General features: G+C 34.8%; 1 protein-coding gene across 1 annotated transcript in view; it reads left to right on the forward strand.

The window, feature by feature from the left end:
- Positions 1-24790, forward strand: part of FAM98B (family with sequence similarity 98 member B) — a 30110-nt gene extending 5320 nt beyond the window's left edge. The window contains exons 2-8 of the mRNA XM_020915499.2: positions 1545-1690; positions 2814-2948; positions 8356-8534; positions 11433-11513; positions 13124-13240; positions 21692-21859; positions 23908-24790. Of these exons, the coding sequence (XP_020771158.1) occupies positions 1545-1690; positions 2814-2948; positions 8356-8534; positions 11433-11513; positions 13124-13240; positions 21692-21859; positions 23908-24294 (1213 nt within the window). The 3' untranslated portion in view covers positions 24295-24790. The remainder of the gene's footprint in view (positions 1-1544; positions 1691-2813; positions 2949-8355; positions 8535-11432; positions 11514-13123; positions 13241-21691; positions 21860-23907) is intronic.
- Positions 24791-25763: the final 973 nt, after the last annotated feature.

Below are 25763 nucleotides of genomic sequence, written 5' to 3' on the forward strand. Positions count from 1 at the left end.
ACTCATGTGTGTGTGTGTGCACGCGTGCATGTGTATATGTATTTAAAAACATGGTTTGACACCCCCAAATTAATACATATGGTTTCCTGTGAGGAAGGGGGGAACCAGAGCAGAGGGAACAGCATTAAGATTACAAGCTAGATTTGTCTGAATGTACCATGTGTTGTTTTTGACATTGAAACCATAAAAATGTTTTACATAATGATAAAGCAAACCTAGAATGAAATAAAGTTTCAATATATTGTGTAGGATTTAATCACATGGAAAGAAATTGTTTTTCTAGACATCCTTACTGGAATGGATTCTAGAAATAAGAATATAAATTGTTTTCAGTAATTTTATTAGTAATACTGTTTTTTCTATTCTGAAACTATGTAATTTATATTTATTTTTATATTTGTTGTTTAGTCACTGAGTTGTGTCCGACTCTTTGAGACCCTCATGAACTGTAGTCCACCAGCTCCTTTGTCCATAGCATTTTTCAGGCAACAATACTGGAGTGGGTTGCCATACTAGGATTCTATAAATGTCATAAGAAACCAGAATTTTCATTGTAAGAGAAAAATAGATTAAAATGTAAAGCAAAATAGGTAAAAACTCTATAATTCTAAATCTGAATTGAAGACAGCACTGTGAACTCCTGATGTAATTTCTCTTAAAAAGGTACAGTTGCTGTGACTAATCTTTACTGCCAGATTATGTACTCAAAATAAATACCATTGAAGAGAATCAGGGCTTCTTGGAGAAATGGCTGGTTGCAGGTAGAAGGCAAGAACATATTGTCATAGAAAGCAAGAAAAATATTCAAAGAATTCTGGGAACTAGCCAGAGAACTCATTGACTAACATGAATGGGCTCCCGCTAATCAGAGATAGGACAGTTTGAGAATCAAATGAAAAATAACTGTGGTGGGTTAAAACCCAGCATATGTGCTAAAACTTACAAGTTTATAATGTGGGGGAAAAAAGCTCAGATACACTAAGAACAATAAAAGAAAACTAATATCAAATTCAATTAAGATAATATGTCAAAGTGGTTTGAAAATTTAAGGTTCTATTCAGTGTTTAAAAGTATAAACTTATAAAAGAAATGGTTAAGAGTAAAATAATTTTATACGTCTTTTTCAGCTTTAAATTTTTAAATTTAAAATTTGCATCCATTCTCCTTTAACTGTGTTACTTTTTTCTTATTCCTGTAACTTAGTATAGTTATTATTCTGTTTGACTTTGTTATATGTAATATTTATCTTAAAATAGGTTGATAATTTTACTAAAAGACTTTAAAACAAAAAAATCAAATGTTAATTATGTAGAGCAGAAATCAGTAAACTATTTTTATAACAGACCAGATAGTAAAAATTTTAGGTTTTGCTGGCAGTGCTTTCTCTGTCACAAATATAGGGAAACAGTCAGATACATGGATACATTTATTGTCTGTGTTCCAATAATATTTTATTTACAAAGACAGGCAACAGACTTTGATTAAAGTATTACATGTATTAGGGTTTTCCTTATTGTTGTAATCTTTTCTATTTTCCTTTTTAGGTATAAGGGACCACTGTTGGAAGAGCAAGCACTTACAAAGGCAGCAGAGAGTGGACTGTCTTCACCTGAATTTTCAGAGCTCTGTGTTTGGTTAAGCTCTCAAATAAAATCACTGTGCAACTTGGAAGAAAGTATCACTTCAGCTGGTATTGCCATTTAGTTTTGTTTACTTTTCTGTTTACTAGTAAAATGAAATGATAGGTTGTGATTTACAGTTTTATCTTTAATGTGCTCACTGTACAAAGAAAAGTCATTGAAACAAAGAACTTCAAAAAAAAAGAACTTCAGTATGTGATTAAATATCTTTCAGTTTAATTTTATATTGATTGACCCAAAATTATTTCTTAAGTTTATACAAAATTATAAATAATTATTGTTTGTCTGCTGTCTTGAACGTAGTATTGAATTTGGTTATTAAAAAGTTTAGTTTTTGAATGCTGCTTTTTTGGAATTAAGGTTTTTTTTTTCCCCCTAAAGTATATGTAATCCCAAATTTAAGTTATGTTACCAAACCTATCACTCAGGACATGGATTCACATAGGAATACATCTGTAAAAAATTCCTCTGTTAGTTTGTAAGTTTTGTTTAATTCATTACTGTTGGTAGCTGGAATTCTTGTGGGTCTTTGGTAGAAGATAAAAATTTGTTGGGCATTTGCTAGAAGATAAAGTAGTATTCCCTTCTGATGCTATTCTTACTTTTAAAATTGTTTTTTTTTCTTGCCAAATCTAATAGAATTCACCTGAAGTAAAGTAAGCTGAATTCAGAACTTACAACACAAGTTCCCACATAATTTGATTATGAAAGAAGGATAAGTGCTGAGGTTTAATTAGATGATTGCATTTATTATCTGAATCCATAGAAATACGATAGAAATGGATCATTTGCTCTGAAGCCAATTAATAACTATAGCCATAATAATGCTGTAATATTTCAGTTACTAACATAAAATATTTCCATTTTATCTGCTTTTATGGAAAGCCCTTTGGAAGATATTTATCAGAGATTTAAATATAAAAAGATTTAGAATTTCATGAATAGATACTTATGTTCTTGAATTTAAGTGTTACTTTCTATATGTAGAAGTAATGTTTTGATTACTTTAACCTAAGCTTACCTAATATGTTACTTTTGGTCACACATTTAAGGATTTAATGTCAAAGTGAAAATTTAGAATTGATATGAAATTAAAATCAGCTAGTAGATTTGATAGTATCAGATTATTTGGTAAAGATTTAGTAAATGTTTTATGCCTCTTCTTTTTTAAAGGGAGAGATGATCTAGAAAGCTTCCAGCTTGAAATAAGTGGCTTTTTAAAAGAAATGGCATGTCCATATTCTGTACTCATCTCTGGAGATATTAAAGACCGCTTAAAAAAGAAGGATGACTGTTTGAAACTATTATGTAAGTTATATTTCTCTGAACAGTTTAAATGCCTGTGTTTGATCTGGTTTGTGTTATTTTCAAGTCAACATTTATGAACTTTAATTAATGAAGCATTAGACATTTTGTGTATTAGAAAGGTTTTAATACTTGGCTTAAAATGTGAAACTGACTCAGATATTTGTATAAATGTAGGACAAATTCTACTAATGTACTCTCTAAGATTTCCATAACACTTGTGATTTATTTGGCTAGTATAGATTACTCTGTGATTATGACTAGTACTTTAGCAGTTTTTCCTTCACCTAATTCATCCCTTGACATTTATGACTAACTGGCTAAAGTGGTGATCTCCAAAGTCCTGTTTAATGTTAAAACTCTCTGAAATTAGGCTGCTAAGCAAATTATTAGATGATAGGCACTTAAAGATAGTTCAGAAAATTTATTGATCACTTTTTATTGTATTAGAAACTGCTCTAAGCATTAGGGATATATCAGTTTAAAAGAAAGTTATGCCCTTGTGCCACTTGAATTCTAGTGCATATAGCCTGTTTTTCATCAGGGATGAATTTGGAGTACAGATTACCCTATATCTAAACAATTACCTAAAATAACAGATGCAGTTGTTTATATTGGGTTCCTTAAATTTTTTTTTAATTTAGTTAGTTTAATTTCATGCTATTTTGAATGTTCTACAAACTGATCTCTTGAAAGAATTTCTCTAGCATCTTCTATTATTGAAGATTTCTATTATTTTAGATTGTACCATTTATAAAAAGATGCATATGATCTATTCCTTTATGCTTTAGTGTTAAGATATTGGTTTCATTAGAGCAGAAATCATGTTTATGTGTTTAGTTGTGATGATCAAAATGTTGACAGTTGAATTATCTTGTGTGTTGGGGAGAATAACCATTATGTGCCCCCATTTCTCACACTCTTTCCTTGTCTTCCTCCCATTCAGTGTGAGTCACTGATTTAAATGGGAAGGCACAATAACACATAAGGCACAATAACAATTTAATTGTTAAATGGGAAGGCACAATAACCCATAAGTGTATTGGGACAAAAGGAAGCTAAGAGCACTGGCCATGAGGAACTTGCATACTGTTTATATTAGTCAATGAGAACTATGTAAATCACGTTTCCGCTTTTGCCTTTGGTTTTAAGAAGCTCAGCAATAACAGTACTGTCTGTCAGTTTCTGATCCAAGTAAAAGTATAGAGGAACTATAAGAGAGTTTGGTATAGTTTTTTTTTCTGATTATAAAAATACGTGCTTGAGAGGTAGGGTGAAATGGAGAGTTAGTGTAGGGAGAATTAGTGTAAATGAGTACAGAGTTTCAGTTAAGCAAAATGAAAGTTCTGGAGATGGATGGTGGTGATGGTTATACAACTATGTGAATGTACTTAATGCCACTCTGTACTTAGAAACAAAACAGTAAATTTAATGTTACTTGTTGGAAAATTATATTCTCATCATAGGAATCTTACAAAGTAGATAAATATGTAAAGAAAATAATTTATCATTTCACTCCCCAGAGAGAGTCATGAATAACTTTTCAGTGTATTTCCTTTTCCTTCTTTTTCCTTTGTACACACATGTTTAAATAAGATTGAGATGTTACATGTCTAATTCTTGCTCTTCCTCTTCTTCATTTAATATATGCATTTTCCCATCACTTAGTATTTTTTGAAAAAATAATTTAAATTGGCTACATAGCTTTCTATACTATGGACATTTTTATTTAATAGATTTCAAATTTAGAGGTATTTGGATTTTTTATATTTTAAGTTAATTACTTTGTTTGTATTTTTGGTTGCTTTTACTTAGACACAGATTATGAAAAAAGATTATTTAAAAAAAAAAAATCTCTGTCCGGATATTGCCATATTTTGTTCCAGAAAGGTTATAACCTTCTAGCAATCTTACCAGCATCTATTTCATCTTTAATTTTACTACCTTTAAAACATGCTGCTTTAATAAATGTCATGTTCTTAGAATTGTTGGCATTGTGTGTACAACTAAAAGGGCCAAATTCCTTCCTATGTGAAGAGCTTTTATAAAGATTAAAAACTCATTGGGAAAATATGTACAGTACATAAGGCATGAAATGGCATCCTATAGAAAAAAGTTTTTAAAAATTTGCTTCTAAACATTTAAAGACGCACAAAGTTAGAGTTGCAAAAACAAGAAGTCATTTTTCACTTACCAGGCTAGCAAATACCAGGAAAAGAAAGTCATAAGTAAGCATTCTCATATGCTACTTACAGGTATTGAAATGTGGTGGGAGAATAATTGGGACCATCTTTTGGAAAGGCAAATTATCAGTAACACAGGTAAAATTCACCTGTTTTTTGAATTGGCAATTCAATGACTAGGAGTTCATATTGAGTATACAAAGATACATGAAAAGAATGTTCATTATGGCATTGTTTACAGTTGTTAAATAGAAATGGTGCATCTTTGCAGTGATACTGTGATCAGTTCAGTTCAGTCGCTCAGTCGTGTCCAGCTCTTTGCGACCCCATGGACTGCAGTATGCCAGGCCTCCCTGTCCATCACCAACTCCCAGAGTTTACTCAAATTCATGTCCATCAAGTTGCTGATGCCATCCAACCATCTCATCCTCTGTCGTCTCCTTCTCTTCCCACCTTCAATCTTTCACAGCATCAGGGTCTTTTCCAGTGAGTCAGTTCTTCACATCAGGTGGCCAAAGTATTATAGCTTCAGCTTCAACATCAGTCCTTCGAATGAATATTCAGGACTGACTTCCTTTAAGATAGACTGGTTGAATCTCCTTGCAGTCCAAGGGACTCTCAAGAGTCTTCTTCAACACCACAGTTCAAAAGCATCAATTCTTCGGTGCTCAGCTTTCTTTATAGTCCAACTCTCACATCCATACATGACTACTGGAAAAACCATAGCCTTGACTAGATGGACCTTTGTTGGCAAAGTAATGTCTCTGCTTTTTAATATGCTGTCTAGGTTGGTCATAACTTTCCTTCCAAGGAGTAAGTGTCTTAATTTCATGGCTGCAGTCACTATCTGCAGTGATTTTGGAGCCCCCAAAAAATAAAGTCAGCCACTGTTTCCACTCTTTCCCCATCTATTTGCCATGAAGTGATGGGACTGGATGCCATGATCTTAGTTTTCTGAATGTTGAGCTTTAATCCAACTTTTTCACTTTCTTTAAGAGGCTCTTTAATTCTTCACTTTCTGCCATAAGGGTGGTGTCATCCCACCCTTGATACCATGATAGAGCCTTTAGAATGAGAGTAGATAAAATTTGTAAATATGGAATGATCTCTAGAATATATTGGTAGATAAAAAATACACAGAACATGTATAGTATACTCTTGTTTCTATAATAGAAATAAAAGTGTATAGATGGTAGAAATGTATACTAAATATATATATACATATATGCCTTAAAAGATACCCAGAAACTAACATTGATGATTGCTTTGGGGTGGGGAATCTGAGAATCTGTATGGGAAGAAGACATCACAGTATTATTATCCGTCTTATCTGCATGGATTAGCATTTTAAATACTAGACTGAACTCTTGTTTGTACTCTTATGTACAACATGTTTCTGTAGAACAAAGACAGACTTCAGCCATGGTTCTCTGTAAAATATAAATTTTTGAAGAATGGTGATCTGTTTTAATGAAGTTTTAAAATCAGAGGGACCTTGACATAGTCGTCATAAGCAAAGTTTGATACATATTGGTCTTAACTTTTTGTGGATTCCTCAGACTATCATGTGTAGATTACATGGGAAAACCTTAAATGTGGCTCTCAATCCTGTCCATGAGAGTCACCTTGGGTCTAAAACCACTTAGATTCCCAAATCATACTTCAGATGTTCTGGTTCAGAATCTCTAAGGGTGGAACCCTTGTACTTTTAAACAGTTTCTCAGGCATCTTTTCCTGTTCAACTGAAGTTGAAACTATTGTATTAAATTGTTTGTGTATAAACTTAACTAAAATGAAAACAAATGAACCCCCAGTATCTGTCTTTACTGTTGTGAAAGTTAATTTAAAAAAGATTAATGATTTAAGTTAATTTTTTGCTTTCCAAAATGATGTGGGTTTTTTTTTAAATTTTTTAAATTGAAATATAGTTCATATAAATATTATGTTAGTTTCATGTGTACCACATAGTGTTTTGACCTTTGCATATATTGTGAGATGGTCACTGTGGTAAGTCTAGTAACCATCTGTTTCCATAAAAAGTTATTCAATATTATTGACCATATGCTTTATATTGCATTTTATTACATCCCCGAGGCTTATTTCTTTTCTAACCGGAGGTTTGTGCCTTTACTTGTTAGACCCCCACCTCCACACCCCTGCTTTCTAGCTGCTGCCTTTTACTTCTCAGTATTTGAGAATCTGTTATCATTTTGTTTTATTTTTTCCATCTAATATTTTTGAGTAATTTTTAGAAAGATGACTGTTGAAAGGATGACATGGTGACTCTGAAAGGACTTGTGAACAATCTGGAGTGGTCTGTCCTAAAGGCAGTTTTACAGATTGTTCTATCTGCTTATAGGTCAGTTAAAATTATACATTCTCCCTTGGCTTGAGCTCTGCATATCAGAGAGAGTAATTTTTCAGCTTTATACATTCTTGAAGATTTTAATGTTGTTCTTTTATTGATGGGTCCCTCCTACTAGACTTTAGACTCTGAGTAGGCACTATTTTTTAAGTTTCCTTCTGCCCTCTTTATTATTTCTTTTTGTGATAAGAATACTCAATGTAAGATTTACCCTCTTAGCAAATCTTTAAGTATACAACACAGTATTGTTAACTGTAAACACAATAAAGCTGTTAACTGAATATAATACAGTATTGTTACGCTGTAAAGTAGATCTCTAGGACTTATTCATCTTACATAACTAATATATGTCACTTTGCTTATGAGGACTGTGCCAAGATCCCTCTGATTTTGAAACTTCAATAAAAATGGATCGCCAGTTCTTCAGAGATTTATATTTAACAGATATCCTACTTCTTCCCTAGATTGGTGACCACCATTCTACTTTCTGTGTTAGCAGTTTTACATTCCTCATAAAGATGGCATCATTAGTATTTGTCTTTCTGCATCTGGCTTGTCTCACTTTGTATTTCCAGGTTCATCTATGTTGTCACAAATGACTGGATTTCCTTCTTTTTAAAGCTGGGTAATATTCCATTGTATACATATACCACATTTTCTTTATCCATTCATCTGTTGAAGGACACTTAAGTTGTTTCCATATCTTGGCTATTATGAACAATACAGCAGTGAATATGGTAGTGAAGATCTCTTTGAGATCCTCACTTCAGCTCCTTATGTACATGTATACCCACAAGTGGGATTTTTAAAACATTGTTGTACATTTTAACATTATTTGTTTTTTCCTTTTTTTTTATTATAGTATTTTTAAGTACAGAGCTTCAAGCTTTACAGATACTACAGAACAAGAAGTGTAAAAATTCTCAATTAGATAAAAATAGTGAAATTTATCAGGAAGTTCAGGCTATCTGCGATATCCTTGGGATTCCCAAGTCAACAACTTCTGACATTCCGCTTATGCTAAACCAAGTGGAATCAAAGGTATTGTATTTATTTTATTTTTTATTTCCCCCAAATTCAATTAAATGCAAACATGTAAACTCTGGGAGATGGTCAGGGACAGGGAGGCTGGCATGCTGTAGTCCACGGTGTCACAAAGAGTCAGACATGGCTTGGCGACTGAACAGCAATAGCAAGTTATTAAATTTTATTTATTTATTTTTGGCTGTGCTGGGTCTTCATTGCTGCACAGGCTTTTCTTTGGTTTTGGAGAGCATGGGTTTTTCCCTAGCTGTGGCATGCAGCCTTCTCATTGTGGCGGCTTCTCATGGAGCGTGGGCTCTAGGGTGCATGGGATCTTTGTGGATCAGGGATCAAACCTGTGTCTCCTGCATTGACAGGCAAATTATTTACCTCTAAGCCACCAGGAGAGCTCCTGTAAATGTATTATGGATGAAAATACAGTTGACCCTTCAGTACTGTGTGAGTTAGGGGTGCTCATCCTCTCTGGAGTCAGTAATTAACATACAACTTCACAATTGGTCTCTGTATCTTCAGTTGGTATTTGTAAATTCAACCACCTGTAGATCAGCTGGTACTGTAATTGTATTTAGTGAAAAAAATTCACATACAGGTGAACCAGCACAATTCAAATTCATGTTGTTTAAGAATCAGCTGTGTTTTCTTTAAATACAAGATATACATTCTAATTAGAGAGACACTTATCTTCGTGTAAAGCTAAATTTTTCACGTAAAACTAAATAGTATGCTTTTGACCTTATTTCCCTATTACTAGTATTCAGGAGGGAGAAGGCAATGGCACCCCACTCCAGTACTCTTGCCTGGAAAATCCCACGGATGGAGGAGCCTGGTGGGCTGCAGTCCATGGGGTCGCACAGAGTCGAACACGACTGAGCGACTTAGCAGCAGCAGCAGTATTCAGGAATCAGATCTTAATGAGGAAGTGCTAGGCTTTATGAAAGTTTGCTGTTTGCCCTGATAGAAATCTTCCTGCAAATTTAAGGATCTGGTTTCTAAACAAGGTTGAATTACAGTATAATGAAAGAAGTAGAGTTTTCCTTTAAAAGCAAACTAAATTTCTTTTTAATGGATGCTGTTAATAAAATTTCAATGTGATTGTCTTTGGCAGTGAGCAAAGAAATCTGCAATTTCTGATGGATAAGTGTTTAGGAAATGTTTGTTGTATAGTTAATAAATGAATGAGTACCTTGATGGAGTAATTAAGAACAACTAATTAACAAGTAATTAACAACAAAACTATATCTCTAGCTTTTGAATTTTTTTTTCAATTATAAAACTATCCTCATTCCCAGTCAAGGCATAAATTAGAATACTGCTCTTGCAGACCAAATTCTAGCCTAATTTCTAGGTTTTGTAGGAGTTCTCTAAGAGAATAATACAGGATTCATTTTTCAAGGAAAAGAAAATTTTCACTCTCAAGAATAGGTACTAAAACTCTGTTTTTAGACTTGCTGTTTTAGATTATATTCTTGAATAAAGTACTCTTTTGCACTGATAATTTATTTGCTGAAAACAAGATTTGTCTTAATGAATGTAAGAGAGTTTTAGTATCATTAAGATAAAAACACAGTATTAAAAAGTTTTGTTTTCTTTTAGAACTGGCAAACCAAAAAATAAGCCTATGAATCCCAGCTCAAGAATATTGTTCTGTAGTTCATAAATTGCTCTTCAGAATTTGTTTCTCTGGATTAAGAATTATCTGGGGTTGCTGAATACCTGGGGCTGTTTCAGATTGAGACAGATTTCTAGACTCTTCCTAATCTTCCAGTGCGTCCACATACTGATCCAAAAGATATAATTGAAGTGCCATAAAATATGCCCATTTAAGGTGTACAATTCAATGGATTTTGTTTGTTTAGAGTACATCATCTGCAAAATCTAATTAGAATATTTCCATCATTCTCAAAAGAAGCCATGTACCCACCATTTACAGCCACTTTGCATTACCACCACCAATTTCCAAGCTAATTTTGTATTCATAATTTTTAATTCTTTTTGAAAAGAGATCTCCCAACATTAAGCTTCATACTCCTCAAATGTGACCTCTAGCTATTTTCTCTTATTATATTATAAACTAAGCAACTGTATATATTTCATCCTGTTTGGATGACTTTTCTGATATTGCTAAAGCAAAAACAAATGTCTAAATCTTGTTCACCAAAAATAAAAATGTTTCAATTCAAATCAGTGGCTTTGCAAAAGTGATGAAATGTGCTATAATGGTGACTAATTGAGGGCTTACTCTCCTTCATTGTCTTGCTGAACAATGGAATGTGTACACAATGCTTAACTGAGTAAAAACAACATACTCAGGGCGTCCCTGGGGGCTCAGACAGTAAAGAATGCCTGCAGTGCAGGAGACCAGGGTTCGATCCCTGGGTCGGGAAAATCCCCTGGAGAAGAGAACGGTAGGTAGCCCACTCCAGTATTCTTGCCCGGAGAATCCCGTGGACAGAGGAGCCTGGTGGGCTGTAGTCCATGGGGTTGGAGAGAGTCAGACATGACTGAGTGACTGACATACATACAACCTACTCAGCAAAGGTTTTAGTTTTGTTTTTTTGTTTTTCTTTTGTGAGGATGTAAGAGTGTGCTGTCCTAAGAATCTGAATTTATTTCACATAAAACTTAGATTCTCATAAGTCTTTTAGTAGTTACTTCAGTTGTCCATGTACATTATTTCTTACTCTGGAAAAGGTGTGCTATAGCTTGGATTAATGTAACTTGCTTCCTTGAGGATGACTCTGCATTGTAGTGGTATTCTTTCTTAGTATGTGAAGGTATGTTTTAATGATTTCTTGTTAACATTTGATTCTCTGGCATTCACAACATTTTAGGCACGAATAAGATTGTTTTAAATTGGGGATATACATTTTCACAATCTTCTATGTTTAATTTTAGGTGAAAGATACTCTCTCAAAAGTCCAGAAAAATCATGTGGGAAAACCACTGCTGAAAATTGATTTAAATCTGGAACAGGCGGTAAACCATTCCCTCCTTTTTCATTAGTTTTGTGTATATAGCTTAATTTTATGAATGGACATTAGATTTTTACATGCTTTTTAAAAAATTACATATATTTGCTTTAAAGAAATCCATTTATTTATTTTAATTGGAGGCTAATAACAATATTGTGGTGGCTTTTGCTGTACATCGACATGAATCAGCCACACGTGCACATGTGTCCCCCCATCCTGAACCCCCTCCCCACTTCCCTCCCCACCCCATCCCTCTGGGTTGTCCCAGAACACCGGCTTTGAGTGCCCTGCTTCATGCATCGAACTGGCGTTGGTCATCTGTTTTACATATGGTAATATACATGTTTCAATGCTTTTCTCTCAAATCATCCTGCCCTCGCCTTTTCCCATATAGTGCAAAAGTCTGTTCTTTACATCTGTATCTCTTGCTGTCTTGTCAGTTCAGTTCAGTTGCTCAGTTGTGTCCAACTCTTTGTGACCCTATGAACTGCAACGCGCCAGGCCTCCCTGTCCATCACCAGCTCCTGGAGCCTACCCAAACTCATGCCCATTGAGTCGGTGATGCCATCCAACCATCTCATCCTCTGTCGTCTCCTTTTCCTCCTGCCCCCAATCTTTTCTAGCATCAGGGTCTTTTCGAATGAGTCAGCTCTTCGCATCAGGTGGCCAAAGTATTGGAGTTTCAGCTTCAACATCAGTCCTTCCAATGAACACCCAGGACTGATCTCCTTTAGGATGAACTGGTTGGATCTCCTTGCAGTCCAAGAGATTCTCAAGAGTCTTCTCCAACACCACATTTCAAAAGCATCAATTATTTGGCTTCAGCTTTCTTTATAGTCCAACTCTCACATTCATGCATGACTACTGGAAAAAACATAGCCTTGACTAGACAGACCTTTGTTGGCAAAGTAATTTCTCTGCTTTTTAATATGCTGTCCAGGTTGGTCATAACTTTCCTTCTAAAGAGTAAGTGTCTTTTAATTTCATGGCAGCAGTCACCATCTGCAGTGATTTTGGAGCCCCAGAAAATAAAGTCAGCCACTGTTTGCTCATCTATTTGCGATGAAGTGATGGGACTGGATGCCATGATCTTAGTGCTGTCTTGTAGATTTTTTATATTGGAGAATTAAAATGGATTGATCTTCTAGAGCAGTAGGTCCTAACATTTCTTCATTCAGATTATTAATTAAAAAAAAATGACCAAAGGTATTTACAGTGCCTAATATGTTAACATAGTTGTAATTTGAAAAGTATAGTAGCTCAGTGTCAATAAGATGGGAAGTTGTTATTTTCTTTCCTTACTGGTCCAGACTACTTTGCAAATAGGCCTTTCACTTAAATTAACAAGTTTGATTGAAGATCAGGTAAACTAACAACTGTTGAGTTAATCTGCATGTTTGATATCTATTGACTATCATAAGTGTTCTGTCAAATATCTTTATTATTTAAACAATTTACTGTTAGGTCTTACAGGATCAAAATGACCATCAAGTACCATCTTTTGAATAGTAGGAAACATTGACCACAATTTTCAAAATTCCTTTTTTTTTTCCAAAATTCTTTTCTGTGCATAATGAGTCTAAAGGTTATGATTCTTGTTTCCAATTTCTTTAGGAAAAACTGGAAAGAATCAACGATGCTCTTTCATGTGAATATGAGTGCCGCCGGCGGATGTTGATGAAACGATTAGATGTAACAGTGCAGTCCTTTGGATGGTCTGACAGAGCAAAGGTAAGGCTGTTTTCCCGTTTGCGTCCTGTAGGTGGTACTCTGTGACAGCTCTTCAGGCTCTCTTGTCTGTTATGTAATGATGCCGCATTTGCACTTTATTGCTCTGTCTGAAGCTCCTGCCTAGACCAAAACTACTGGTCTTAAATAATCCTGGTCTCTGTTCATAGATATGTTAATTTCTGACTATATCTTTCACATTTATTTAAAACTCAGTTATGATTTATGCAAGGATACAAGGAACTCTGGCAAAAAAAAAAAGGAAATCTGGTGTGCTGTAGTCCATGGGGTTGCAAAGAGTTGGACATGACTGAGCCACTGAATTGAACTGAACTGATACATAAAAGAAGGCATCATATGTGGTGGTGAGATAGATGTAGTGAGCAACTGGTCAATTAGGCAGCACTGATGTCTGAACAAATCTTAAAGGTGTCTTAAGGCTATGAACTGTGTTCCAGTTGAAAAGGATTGCAGGGTGGGAGCATTCCCAAATGTGAATCTCTTCAGATAGTTTTCTGGAGAGCTGTCCTCCATCATTCCCATTTTATGCCTTTAATCTGTACCCAGGCTTCTTCTGGGATCATCCACCCTACCCTGCATCACAGTCCGGAATCACTGCAGACAGTAAGCTGGGGCAAATATAGAAAAACATTTGCTTCTCCTGTTAGAGGGATCATTGTCCTATGCTTCTGGATATCCAGTGTCTGAAAATCACTGGTTCATGTGGATTGTCCAGTTTTATAGTTGTTTCAAGTGATAGGTAAATCTGTGCCTATTACTCTCAGATACTATTATTACGTTCTTGGGTAAGTGGGTTGTTCTTCTGCCCTATCTTGTATCAGTTGAGGTCACGTATGCAGCTTCGTTCAGAGGGAACCTGGGCTGGGGTGGATTGGAACATCTAAGGTGGTCGTCTTGTGTGTCTGGGTTCTGATGTCAGCAAGGGCTGCCTCACTGGTCATCTGTGCTCCTAGGTGGGCCTTCTCTCCATGTGGTGCCCTGTATTGGTTTCCTGTGGCTGCTGTAACAAATTACCACAGAGTTAGTGGTTTAAATAATACACATGTATTCTCTCAACAGATCTCGACATCAGAAGTCCTAAAATGAAGGTATTGGCAGGGTTGCGACTCCTCTGAGACACTGCAAGGGAGAATCTATTTCTTTGCATTTCTTACTTTCCAGATACCACCTGTGTACCTCAGCTCTTGATCTGATTCTCCATCTTCAAAATTAATAGTGTGGGATCTTCCAATCTTTCTCTTTCTGCTTCCATTATCATACACTTTCTCCTGTGTCTCTCTTATCAAGATCCTTTTGATTACACTGGGCTCACCCAGATAATTGATCTCAAAATCATAACTTAACTTGCATTTGTATCTGCAAGGCAGCATAGTTACAGGTTCCAGGGAGGATGGAGACATCTCTTGGGAACCATTCTATTTACCAGATGTTTTATCTTCCTTTTAATGGATTTTATTTTTTCCTACATTGTATTTCTTTACCATATGCTGCTGCTGCTTTTTTCTTCCTTTTTTTTTTCTTTTTAAAAGTCAGGTGTTCTGACGAGTCCTTTTTTCCTGGATACTTTCACCCTTGTGGCTTCTACTGTCCTGTTGCAGCTTGGGCCACTTGCACACCTACCCTGGGCTACTCCGCCATTTCTCGGATCCCATGGTCTTCTCTTTCATGGTTTTTTTCTCTCAACCTGCTACAGTAAATGCACAAATAACTTCCTAACAAAGGATACATGGGGGTGATTTTTCTGAATCCTTACATTATGAAAATGTTTATTCTGCTGCCACATTTGATTGATAGTTTGAGTAAATATAAAATTCTAGGTGGAAAACATTTTTCTCTAAGAATATTGAAGGCATTGCTTCGATGTTCTCTAGCATGTAGTGCCACTGTTGAGAAACCTGATGCCATCCTGCATTCTTTTGGATGAGCTTTTATTTTTCCCTGAGAGCTTTTAGACTCTCTTCTCTATCCTTAGAGTTCTGAAATTTCACAGCGTATGTCAGTCAGGGTCTTTTTTAATTCATTGTGCTAAACATTAGGTGGGCCTTTCAGTCTATAGACTCAACTTTTATATTTCTTTTATATTTTCTCTTTTTGAAACTCTTATTCAGCTATTAGACTTCCTGAGTAGATCCTCTTAAGTTGCTTTTTTTTTTTTTTTTTTCTTATTTTCTCTTTTACTTTTTGATTCACTTTCTTGGAATTTTCCTCAATTTTATTTTGTGCTTGTCATTAAATTTTTGTTTCTGCCATCATTTTTTCCTTTCTGGAAATTTTTTTCCTACTTGAGTTTTCCTTTCCTGTGGTTTTTTTTTTTTTTTTTTTTTCCTTTCTTTATTTCTTGTTTTATTGACTGTGCTATCTTCTTAAATGGGGATGAAAAAAATTTTTTATAAAAGGTTTTTTGTTTTGTATTTTTGCCCTTCAGTTATTTCTTATCTTTTCCAGGGCAATTTTTGATTTGTTTTTCTTGGTCTTTGTCTTGTGGAGGCTTTCTTCAAATGCGTTATGGTCTTTTGTTGTCCATATTTAAGAGAAGACACTGAAAAACTGCTTGGGAACTGTTTTGATCAGGATTGTTGGTGTCAGGTTTTGGAGCTGGCTACTGTGCAGTGGAAACTTCTAATGCTCACTTGTAGAAGTGTGACTGCTCATTTTTTTTTTAAGAAGGGAAGCCTCATTTGGCCAGGGGAGGCAGAGTGGCAGCATGGCCCCGATGGTTGAAAGAATAGATTATTCCACAAGTAGACGAGTTAACACCTATTTTTGGCTCCTGATTTCATTTTCTGAGATGTTGGTTCTCTTCTTACCTGTATCCCTCTTTCCATTCTGTTTATTGTAGTATTTGTGTACTTAAAAAAAATATGTGTAATCTGACTCATTTACGTAGAAATACTCCCTTAAGTATATACATAGTTTCCTTCCAAACACCTTGCAGACAGATTCAAAAAAAAAATTAAAGAATGACTAGAACAGGATTGTTGGTGAACTATTGTTATTTCACAGGAAAAAAAAAACTTTTTTAGCATAGTAATAGAAGAGCTGTAAGGGAGAGTTGAGGACTGTCTTATGTGTATTTTCTTTCAATAAATATTTATTTAGCACCTCACGTGTATCAAGCACTATGATGTACCTGGTTCTGGATGAGCATCTCAGTACCTTATATGTAGAACATTTTTAGAATACTTCACTGTAATATCTAATTGGCTTCTCAGAATGTTAAAACCTGTTTCTCTTCTGCATGCATACCAGGTAGACATGTGTGTCCATGTGTTTGAGGTAACCATTATATGCAAGAAACCTAGATGCTCTGAGAGGTCTGAGTTACCAAAGAAGTAGATGACATGATTGCGGACTTAAAGGAAATAGAATTTAGATGTGTGGAAAGTATGAGTTTTACTGACCCCTGGAAACTTAATAGAGGTTCTATACATATTGGATATCCAGTTTAATCTGCTAGAATTTTAATGAGAAAAGGAATTTAGGAATATAAAGAATATTGTTAAAGGTAGTGCATTAAAAGTATCTTAACATACTCAATTGGAGGATATTTTCAGTGTTGTCCTTAAGGTTATAGAAAAATCCAAAACAAATGAGTTTTGGCATGCTCTTTGAACATTCAGAGTGGCACAGACTCATGGTAATGTAGACTCTTGACTAGCCTTAAACTTAGAGACTCTGAGAAAATATACTTTTAGGAAATACCTTGATATTTTTATCTTGGTGTTTTTTCATCATGTTTTAGGACAAGGAGATTGTGTTTTTGTTCGTTTTTCTTTACTCTGGAAGATTTTTTAAATGTGTTTTTCTTAGATTATGATCAAATTTTGACCTTTCATGTCATCCTTTTCAATTGTATTTAAGTATATGCATTTATACCCTGAGTTTTCTTGTTAAATTTAATGTATCTTTATATTATTCTCCCTGTTTCATGTGTCTGATGTTGTTGAATGATTGATCACCTGTTGTTTTACAGCATTTAAAATCTTTCCACATTTTATCATGTGGATATACTCTATTGATTTTGAGGTTTCCTTTAATTTTGTCTTTTTTGAGCCTGTAATGAAATCCTTGACAGCTACATTTTTGTTCATGTACATGATATATTCCTAAAAGTGGAATTTCTTAATCAAAGAATATGCATTTTAAAAATGCTCTTCATACACCCTGTATAGAGTTACCCTTCAAGAAGATTATAAACATTTATTTGTATGGTTAATCTGGTTTCTCTATTATTTTGCTAGTATTGAAATAAAAGTATAATTTTATAGTATAATTTTTTTTGTGAATATAGTGTGATCATTGTCCCATATCTCTATAAAAGTTCTATTTCAATATCCTTTTTTATATTAATGTTTAATTTCGTATTGAGATATAATTCACCATCTTAAAGTGTATAATTTAGTGGGTTTTAGTATACTGTCTGTATTATGTAACCATGATCTAATTCTAGAACATTTCCCTCAACCACAAAAGGGATACTCCTTTCAGTGGTCATTCACAGTACCCTCACCTTCCTTTACTATGATCTAGTTTGTCTATCTTTGGATCTGCCTGTTATGTGTATGTCATATATACAAGGAATTATACAATGTGTGGCTTTATGTCTGACTTCTTAGCATAATACTGTCAAGTTTCATTCATGTTTCCTCACATAACTGCACAATCAGCCTTTTGTGTCTGCAGATGTGAAACCTGTGGATTCCTAAATGGAAATTCACTGTTGTCAAAGGTTATGACTCTTAATGCTCTTGATTCACGTGGCCAGATTGTTTTTTAGAAATTTTTATGAATTTAAACTCATACAAATGAGGCAAATGACACTTTGCTCTCATTTTAGCCTCTTGAATATTTAGAATATTATCAATTTTATGGCTAACTTGATGGTTACAAATGACTACATTGTTTTCATTTGTGTATTTATCTTATTAGTAAAGTTGAACTTTTTTTCATAAGCTTATTTATTAGTCATTTGAATTTCCTATTTTTTTGAAATTTCTATTTGTGTCATATATTTTTTTTCCCCTGAGGCCTTCCTGTTTTCCTTCTGATTGAGCTTTTTATATATTAAGGAAGTTAGCTAGTTGCTTTATTTATTGAAAATATTTTCCCCGGTTGTCTTTTATGTCTTTTGATATGCAGAAATTGTAGTCTTTTAACAGTTAAGTTTTTCAGTTTTAAAACTTTAAAAAAATGAACTTTTAAAAGTTCTACTTTTTTTATTGGAGTTCAGTTGATTTACAGTGTTGTGTTAGTTTCTGTTGTACAGCAAAGCAAGACAGTTCTACATGTGCCTGTGTCCAGCCTTCTTTAGATTCTGTTCCCATATGGATCATGGCAGAGTACTGAAGAGAGCTCCCTGTGTTATACAGAAGGTTCCTACTAGTTGTCTGCTGTCTAGCTGACATGCAGTAGTAGGTATATGTCAGTGCCAGTCTCCCAGTTTATTCTTCCCTCCCTCCCTCCATCCTTAATAACCATGTTTGTTTTCTACATCTGTGACTATGTCTGTTTTGTAAATAGGTTCATTTGTATGATTTTTTACATTTCACATATAAGCAGTATCATATGATATTTGTCTTTCTCTGTTTGACCTAACTTCACTTAATGTGATAAGCTTTAGGTCCATCCATGTTGCTACAAATGATATTAGTTTGTTCTTTTATGTGGCTGGGTAATACTCCATTGTATATATACACCATACCTTCTTTATCCATTCCTCTGTTGATAGACATTTAGGTTTCTTCCATGTCCTAGCTGTTGCAAATAGTGCTACAGTGAACATTGGGGTTCATGTATCCTTTTGAATTACAGTTTTCCAGATATATGCCCTGAAGTGGGATTGTGGCATCATGTGGTAGCTCTACTTTTAGTTTTTTTAAGGAATCTCCATACTGTTCTCCATAAAGAAAGTAAAAGTCGCTCACTCGTGTCTGACTTTTTGCTACCCCATGGCCTATATAGTCCATGGAATTCTCTAGACCAGAATGCTACTAGAGTGGGTAGCTGTAGAAGTGTTATATTAGTTTAATGCAAGAGATTTCTGTGTATTAATTTTATATTCTGCAGTTTTGCCAAATTCTTTGAGCTCTAGTAGTTTTCTGGTTGCAGTTTTAGGATTTTCTATGTATAGTATCATGTCATCTTCAAACAGTGACAGTTTTTCTTCTCCAATTTGGATTCTTTCTATTCCTCTTTCTTCTCTGACTGCCATGGCTAGGACTTCGAAAACTATGTTGAATAAAAGTGATGAGAGTGAACATCCTTGTCTTGTTTCTGATCTTAGAGGAAATACTTACAATTTTTCACCATTGAGAATAATTTTGCTGTGGGTTTGTCATGTATGGCCTTTATTAAGTTGAGGTATGTTCCCTCTGTGTCCACATTTGGAGAGTTTTTATCTGAAATTGGTGTTGAATTTTGTCAAAAGCTTTTTCTGCATCTGTTAAGATGATCATACGGTTTTATTCTTCAGTTTGTTAACGTGATATATCAAATCGATTGATTTTACCTATGTTGAAGAGTCCTTGCATCTCTGGGATAAATCCCACTCAATCATGGTGTCTGATTGTTTTAATGTGTTGTTGGATTTGGTTTGCTAGTATTTTTCTGAGGATTTTTGCATCCATGTTCATCAGTGATGTTATCCTGTAATTTTTTTTTTATGATCTCCTTGTCTGGTTTTGGCATCAAGGTGGCCTCACAGAATGAGCTTGGAGGGGGGGGGGGTGTTCCTTCCTCTGCTAAGTTTTTGAAATAGTTTGAGAAGGATGGGTGTTAACTCTTCTCTAAATGCTTGATAGAATTCACCTGTGAAGCTCTCTGGTCCTGGACTTTTGTTTGTTAGAAGTTTTTATATTACTGTTTCAATTTACTAATTCTGATGATCTGTTCATATATTCTGTTTCTTTCTGGTTCAGTCTTGGAAGATTGTATCTTTCTAAGAATTTGTCCTTTTCTCTAGATTATTCATTTTATTGGCATATAGTTGCTCTAGTTAAATAATGAACTTTTGTTATATTTGGAATCCCTTGTTATATGTTATGCATTATTATTATTTTACAAATAGACAACAGTTCATTCCAGCACTATTTAAAAAAATCTGCTTTCTGACCGATCCTTTTTTATGTTTTAATATTCTTTATTTTTTAGAGCAGTTTTAGGTTCATAGTAATATCGAACAGAAAGTTCTGCTATTTCCATTTAGCCCTTGCTTGTACACTTACATAGCCCCATTATCAACATCCGCCACCAGTGTAGTAAATTGTTGCAGTTGGTGAATCTACATTGATACATCATTGTTATCCAAAGTTTGTAGCTTACATTGGGTTTCACTCTTGATGCTGTATATTCTATGGGTTTGAAAAAATATACAAAGACATATATCCACCATTATAGTATCATACAGAGTATTTTCACTGCCCTAAAATTCTTCTTTGCCTATTCTTCCCTCTCTCCCCACAACCTTTAGGAACCCACTGATATTTTTTACTATCTCTATAGTTTTGCTTTTTTCAGAATTTCATATAGTTGGAATCATACAGATCATTATTTTCGGATTAGCTTCTTTCATTTAATAATAGGCATTTAAATTTCCTCCATTTCTTTTGTCTCGCTGATCTTTGATGCTTTCTCTATCATTTATTGTATTCATACGTTTATGAGGCCTGGAATCTTACCTGTCTCTCTTGTTTCATCAGTTCATTCCCTCCCCGCAAGTTCCATTTAATTAGAGTGAGGTAGGATAGTGTACCTGTACAAACACTCTAAAAGGATGTTTTGAGGATTAAAGAAATGATACTAAATGAAGAATATCATGGCACTTTTAACAAGTAGTCAGTGAATGTAAGTTGTTAAAGCAGTGATGAATAATTTCATATTACCTGTTAATTGATGATAAAACTCTTTTCAAAATTGTTTTAGTCATTTCATACATATTTCATTTCTGAGTTAACTGTAGATATCCCTTACCTCCCTGCTCCACTAAAAATATATCCCAAGAGGATTGCAATAAACATATAAGTTAATTTCAAGGAAAACTGACAATACTCAATGTCCCCATTCAGAAACATGGTATTTCTCTCCATTTATTCAAGCTCTTTTGTTTTTGTAGATTTACTAATGTTTTCTTAAAGTTTCTGTATGTGTTTTCAGTAAAGCTATTTTTAGGTATTTTGCTCTTTGCTAATTCCAGTGGAATCTTTTTTGTGTTACTTTTAAAATGAGTTGTTATGGGTAGTTACATAGTCTTTTAGCATTTGTCAGTCTCTTTTTTTCCCCTTCATTCTACTTACAGATTATCAGATACTTGAATGTTTTGCTGTTTATTTCTTTGCTTGTGTTTTATCTTTTTTTTCCTTTCTGAAGATTATATTGCCATTGCTCTTTCATTGAAATGTTCTGTGGTTCCTTTCTCCCCTGACTTTTGTCATTTAGTTAAAAACAGATGACATAGCAAGAATTTACCAACCTAAGCGTTATGCTTTGTCACCCAAGACAACAATAACCTTGGCACATTTACTTGCTGCCCGTGAAGATCTGTCCAAGATCATCAGGACAAGTAGTGGATCCAGCCGGGAGAAGACAGCGTGTGCCATTAATAAGGTTGGTTTTTCTTTTAATACAGTGGAGAAAGAATTTATAATGTCCTTGATTCATGTTTTTACAGATTTTAATCCATTTTTCATCTCAGTGAACGCCTAGAAAAGAGAGTCAGTTTAGGCTTACTAATATTTTCTGTGTGCATGTTTATTTGAATCTATATTCATAAATCACAGTTTTTATCTGAATTAGAAGAATTAAGAATTATTTTTATCAGTATCATTAGCCAGAATTATTTGCCTTCTTTCCAATAATGTTACCATTTTTTGTCAGTAAAAAATCTGTAGAAGTCATTTTGGATACTCAGAACATACTCCTTAGATCCGTGGAATAGAGGATAAGCGTACATGCTTTGGAGTCATACAGATATGGGTTCACATCCGAGCTCTATCATTTACTTAGAGAAATTACTTCTGCAAATTAGAAATTGAAAAATCTCTTGGATGTTCCATTTCCTGATTTAGAGTGTAGGTCCATTTCTCTGACAGTGGTCTTAAATCAACTCAGAGAGTCTGAATTTTTTACTTTACAACAGTGGCAGCAACAATAAAATAATTTAGAATGTTTATATCAGCTTGTCTTGCATATACTCTTCAGTTAGAGCACTCAATGACAAACTTCACTATAAAAGAGCCAAAAGTCAGAAGTATGGGACTTGGGTAATTTTACAATATCAGTTCTCAGTGCAGTGAGAAAGGTGTCCTGTATCAGGGGATGGTTGTATATAAAGTCAGTTTGCTAATTACCGTTAAGTTAGGTACCAGTGTTTGGGCCTTCCTGCTTCCATTTTAGATTAGCCTCCTCTCTTCTGAAAGTTTTCCACTTTTAAATATGTCACTTTATATCTTGCATCAAGGTTATAAGCTAGTCTTTCTGGATCAAGAGTTTTCTTAAGTAATATTGCCCATCTCTTTTCTGAGTTTATAATTGATGGTCTGATTATTTGAGGGCAGTCTTATTATCAGATCTTGGAACAATGTCCCTGTATATCTACCAACATTGAATGTTTGGTGGAGAGACCAATGAGGATAACAACCAAGAAAAGCTGTTTTCTGGATTTGGTAATTAGGACATTATTGCCGACTTTACAGTGTACTTTGAAGAATATACGTGTACTTTGAACCTTGTCCAACAGTGTGGAATTTGTACTTTTTTGTCTTCATTTATGATATAAAGTAGTAAAACATGATTTTGATTAGAGGATCAAGGAAAGTAGAACACAACTGATTTGTAGATCATTTTGACTGAGGCAGATTTGGTTTATCTTCTTTACTGAAAGACACTAGCAGGAAATTATTTGCTTCCTGTTGGTCTCTGTTCATGGACATATAAAATAGCACCTTTCCACTGAAGTTGGGGTACTTGAAGCAAACTCTTCCTTAGTTTACCCTTTGAAGTATTATGAAGCATGGTTAAGGAAGTGTATTAAGTCTTTATTTTCTTTATAATATAGTAACTAGTATCATTGAAAGTTAGCTTAAGTTTCTCATAAAAAAAGGAATAGTTCATTGAAAATCCTTGTAGCTCTTTGCAGTTGATAACCTTCACATCTGCCTGTATTACACCCATCTGTTATCATATGTACTTCATACTTTGTTGAAATAAAATGTGCTTAGAAATAGTCTTTTATGGGATAGTCTATTACCAAACCAGTGGCAATAGAAAGTCCAGAGTTGTATAAATGAATATGGAGTTAAGTAGTATAGGGTATGAAGTTTATGTGTATTGTAAATGTTTTGCTAAAAAGTTTTCTTAGTGTGATGGCTACTACATTTGTTATAAAATTTACCAAAAAGGTTTAAACAAGTTCTTAAGTTTCATAAATATTCTCCCACACTGTTTAAAATAACAGCACATTGTGAGGAATTTGTCACACATCACTTTTATATTTTCAATATTAATTCATATTGCCGTGTCTGGTACTTTCATGTCCTAAAATATTTGGCTTCTGTTTCTTTATTAGAACAATAACTTCAATGTTGCTTGCATCCTTTAAGTAAATTTTAACTTTTGCAATATTGGAAACTGAAAGAAAATATTTCTTTACACAGGTGCTGATGGGAAGGGTGCCTGACAGGGGAGGACGGCCGAATGAAATTGAACCACCGCCGCCTGAGATGCCCCCTTGGCAGAAGAGACAGGAAGGCGGTGGCAGGGGTGGCTGGGGTGGTGGAGGTGGTGGCAGGGGAGGTGCTGGGGGCGGGAGAGGCGGTGGCTGGGGAGGGGGAGGCGGCTGGGGCGGTGGCGGGGCCGGGGGAGGCGGCTGGGGCGGTGCTGGGGCCGGGGGTGGTAGAGGAGGAGGTTTCCAGGGCAGGGGAGACTATGGTGGGAGGGGAGATCATGGTGGAAGAGGGGGCTATGGAGGCAGAGGAGGCTATGGTGGAAGAGGTTACGGAGATCCGTATGGAGGAGGTGGTGGTGGATATAGAAGATACTAAAAGCCACAACGTTTAGATAGCAGTGCTTACTTCTTGATAGATACATTAGGCATAGTATTCTAAATAACTACTTGAGTGTCATCTTTGAAGTAAACACCATGTTAGATTCCCTGATGGTATCATTCTTGAATTGGCTTGACTATGTAAAAGAACATTGTTTTATACTGTTTGATCTCTTAGACAAAGTGATGATTTTTTTCCACACTCTGTGTATTCTTGAGCATGTTATGTCTTTTTAAAAAACAAAAAAATGAGGAAAAAATATTTTTAAAAGTGTAAATATATTATTACCATCAAACTTGGAAAATGGAAAGTATTTTATTGTCATGATTGAATTTAGATTGTTACCTGTATTTTATTCAGGTCTGAGACACATAGATGACCCCACTTGTAGTGGAAAGGAATATAAACTTATTGCCTCATCTGTAGTCCTGTGGCTGTTTTGTATTTGTTAATTCTATTTTACAAAATAGGAAAAGAGACTGTTCAGTAAGAAGTTGTCATGACTTGTGTTTTTCTTTTATATGAACTATTCCCCTGGCCAGGTTTCTGTTAAAATTCCGATAATTGAAGCCCAAGTCTACTTTTTGCTACGCATATTTATTTTCCAACTGGATTTGAAGTCTGTATGATTTTGTTTGACAGAGCAGAATTAAAGACTGAGGTCAGAATTACCATAAAGGAACAAAGACATGGACCAGTTTTACATCGTGTTATGAGAAAGATTTCTGCAAATTGGTTTCTTCATCATTTGTGCCATTGCTTTAGGTATCCAGAGATTAAAGGGCAGGCTGCTCTGTGCTGTGCAGGATTAGGACACATGTCCAGTTTTACCGATCAAAGGTAGGGCCATGATATCCCTTGGTAATTCTGATTCACAGCTAGATTTGGGAAACACAGGGTTAGAGAATGTTTAAATGTGATTTATTGGTTGGAGCAGTCAAGGGCTTGGGAATCAGGAGCTGTGAATTTACATCATGGCACTAGCCCAGGGTGGGGGCTATAGGCTAAGATGGCCATAGCTCTCAGAGATTAATTTGTCCTCTTTTGTCAAACGAGGAATGTGACACTTGAGCCTTCTCTGGTTGTTTTAGAAAGATCTAAGTGCAAGTCCAGTTTGTTGAGAGTTTATAGAGGCCTGTTGTGAAAGGTGTAAAAGGTGGCTCAAGTAATGCATTTTTCTTATAGTATATAAAGAGAAAAAGATATAGTCATATAAATTTTTTCAGTTCCACTTTAAAATCTGTAGACTTCTGGTGCATTAACAACTTTCTGTAGTCTGATTGAAAGCTGAGTACCTGTGGACAAATGGATTTGGCAGTGTTATTCTTGTTTTACAGTAAACCCCATGGCGAAATCTAAAATGATAAAACTTTAAATATTGTGTATACCATAGTCTTGGACATGTCTTTTTCAAGCTAACCCTTCAAAGAAATTTGTTCAGGAGAGGAAAACATAAAATTATTTTG

This window comes from Odocoileus virginianus, chromosome 6 (assembly GCF_023699985.2).
Source record: "Odocoileus virginianus isolate 20LAN1187 ecotype Illinois chromosome 6, Ovbor_1.2, whole genome shotgun sequence".
Lineage (NCBI taxonomy): Eukaryota > Metazoa > Chordata > Mammalia > Artiodactyla > Cervidae > Odocoileus > Odocoileus virginianus.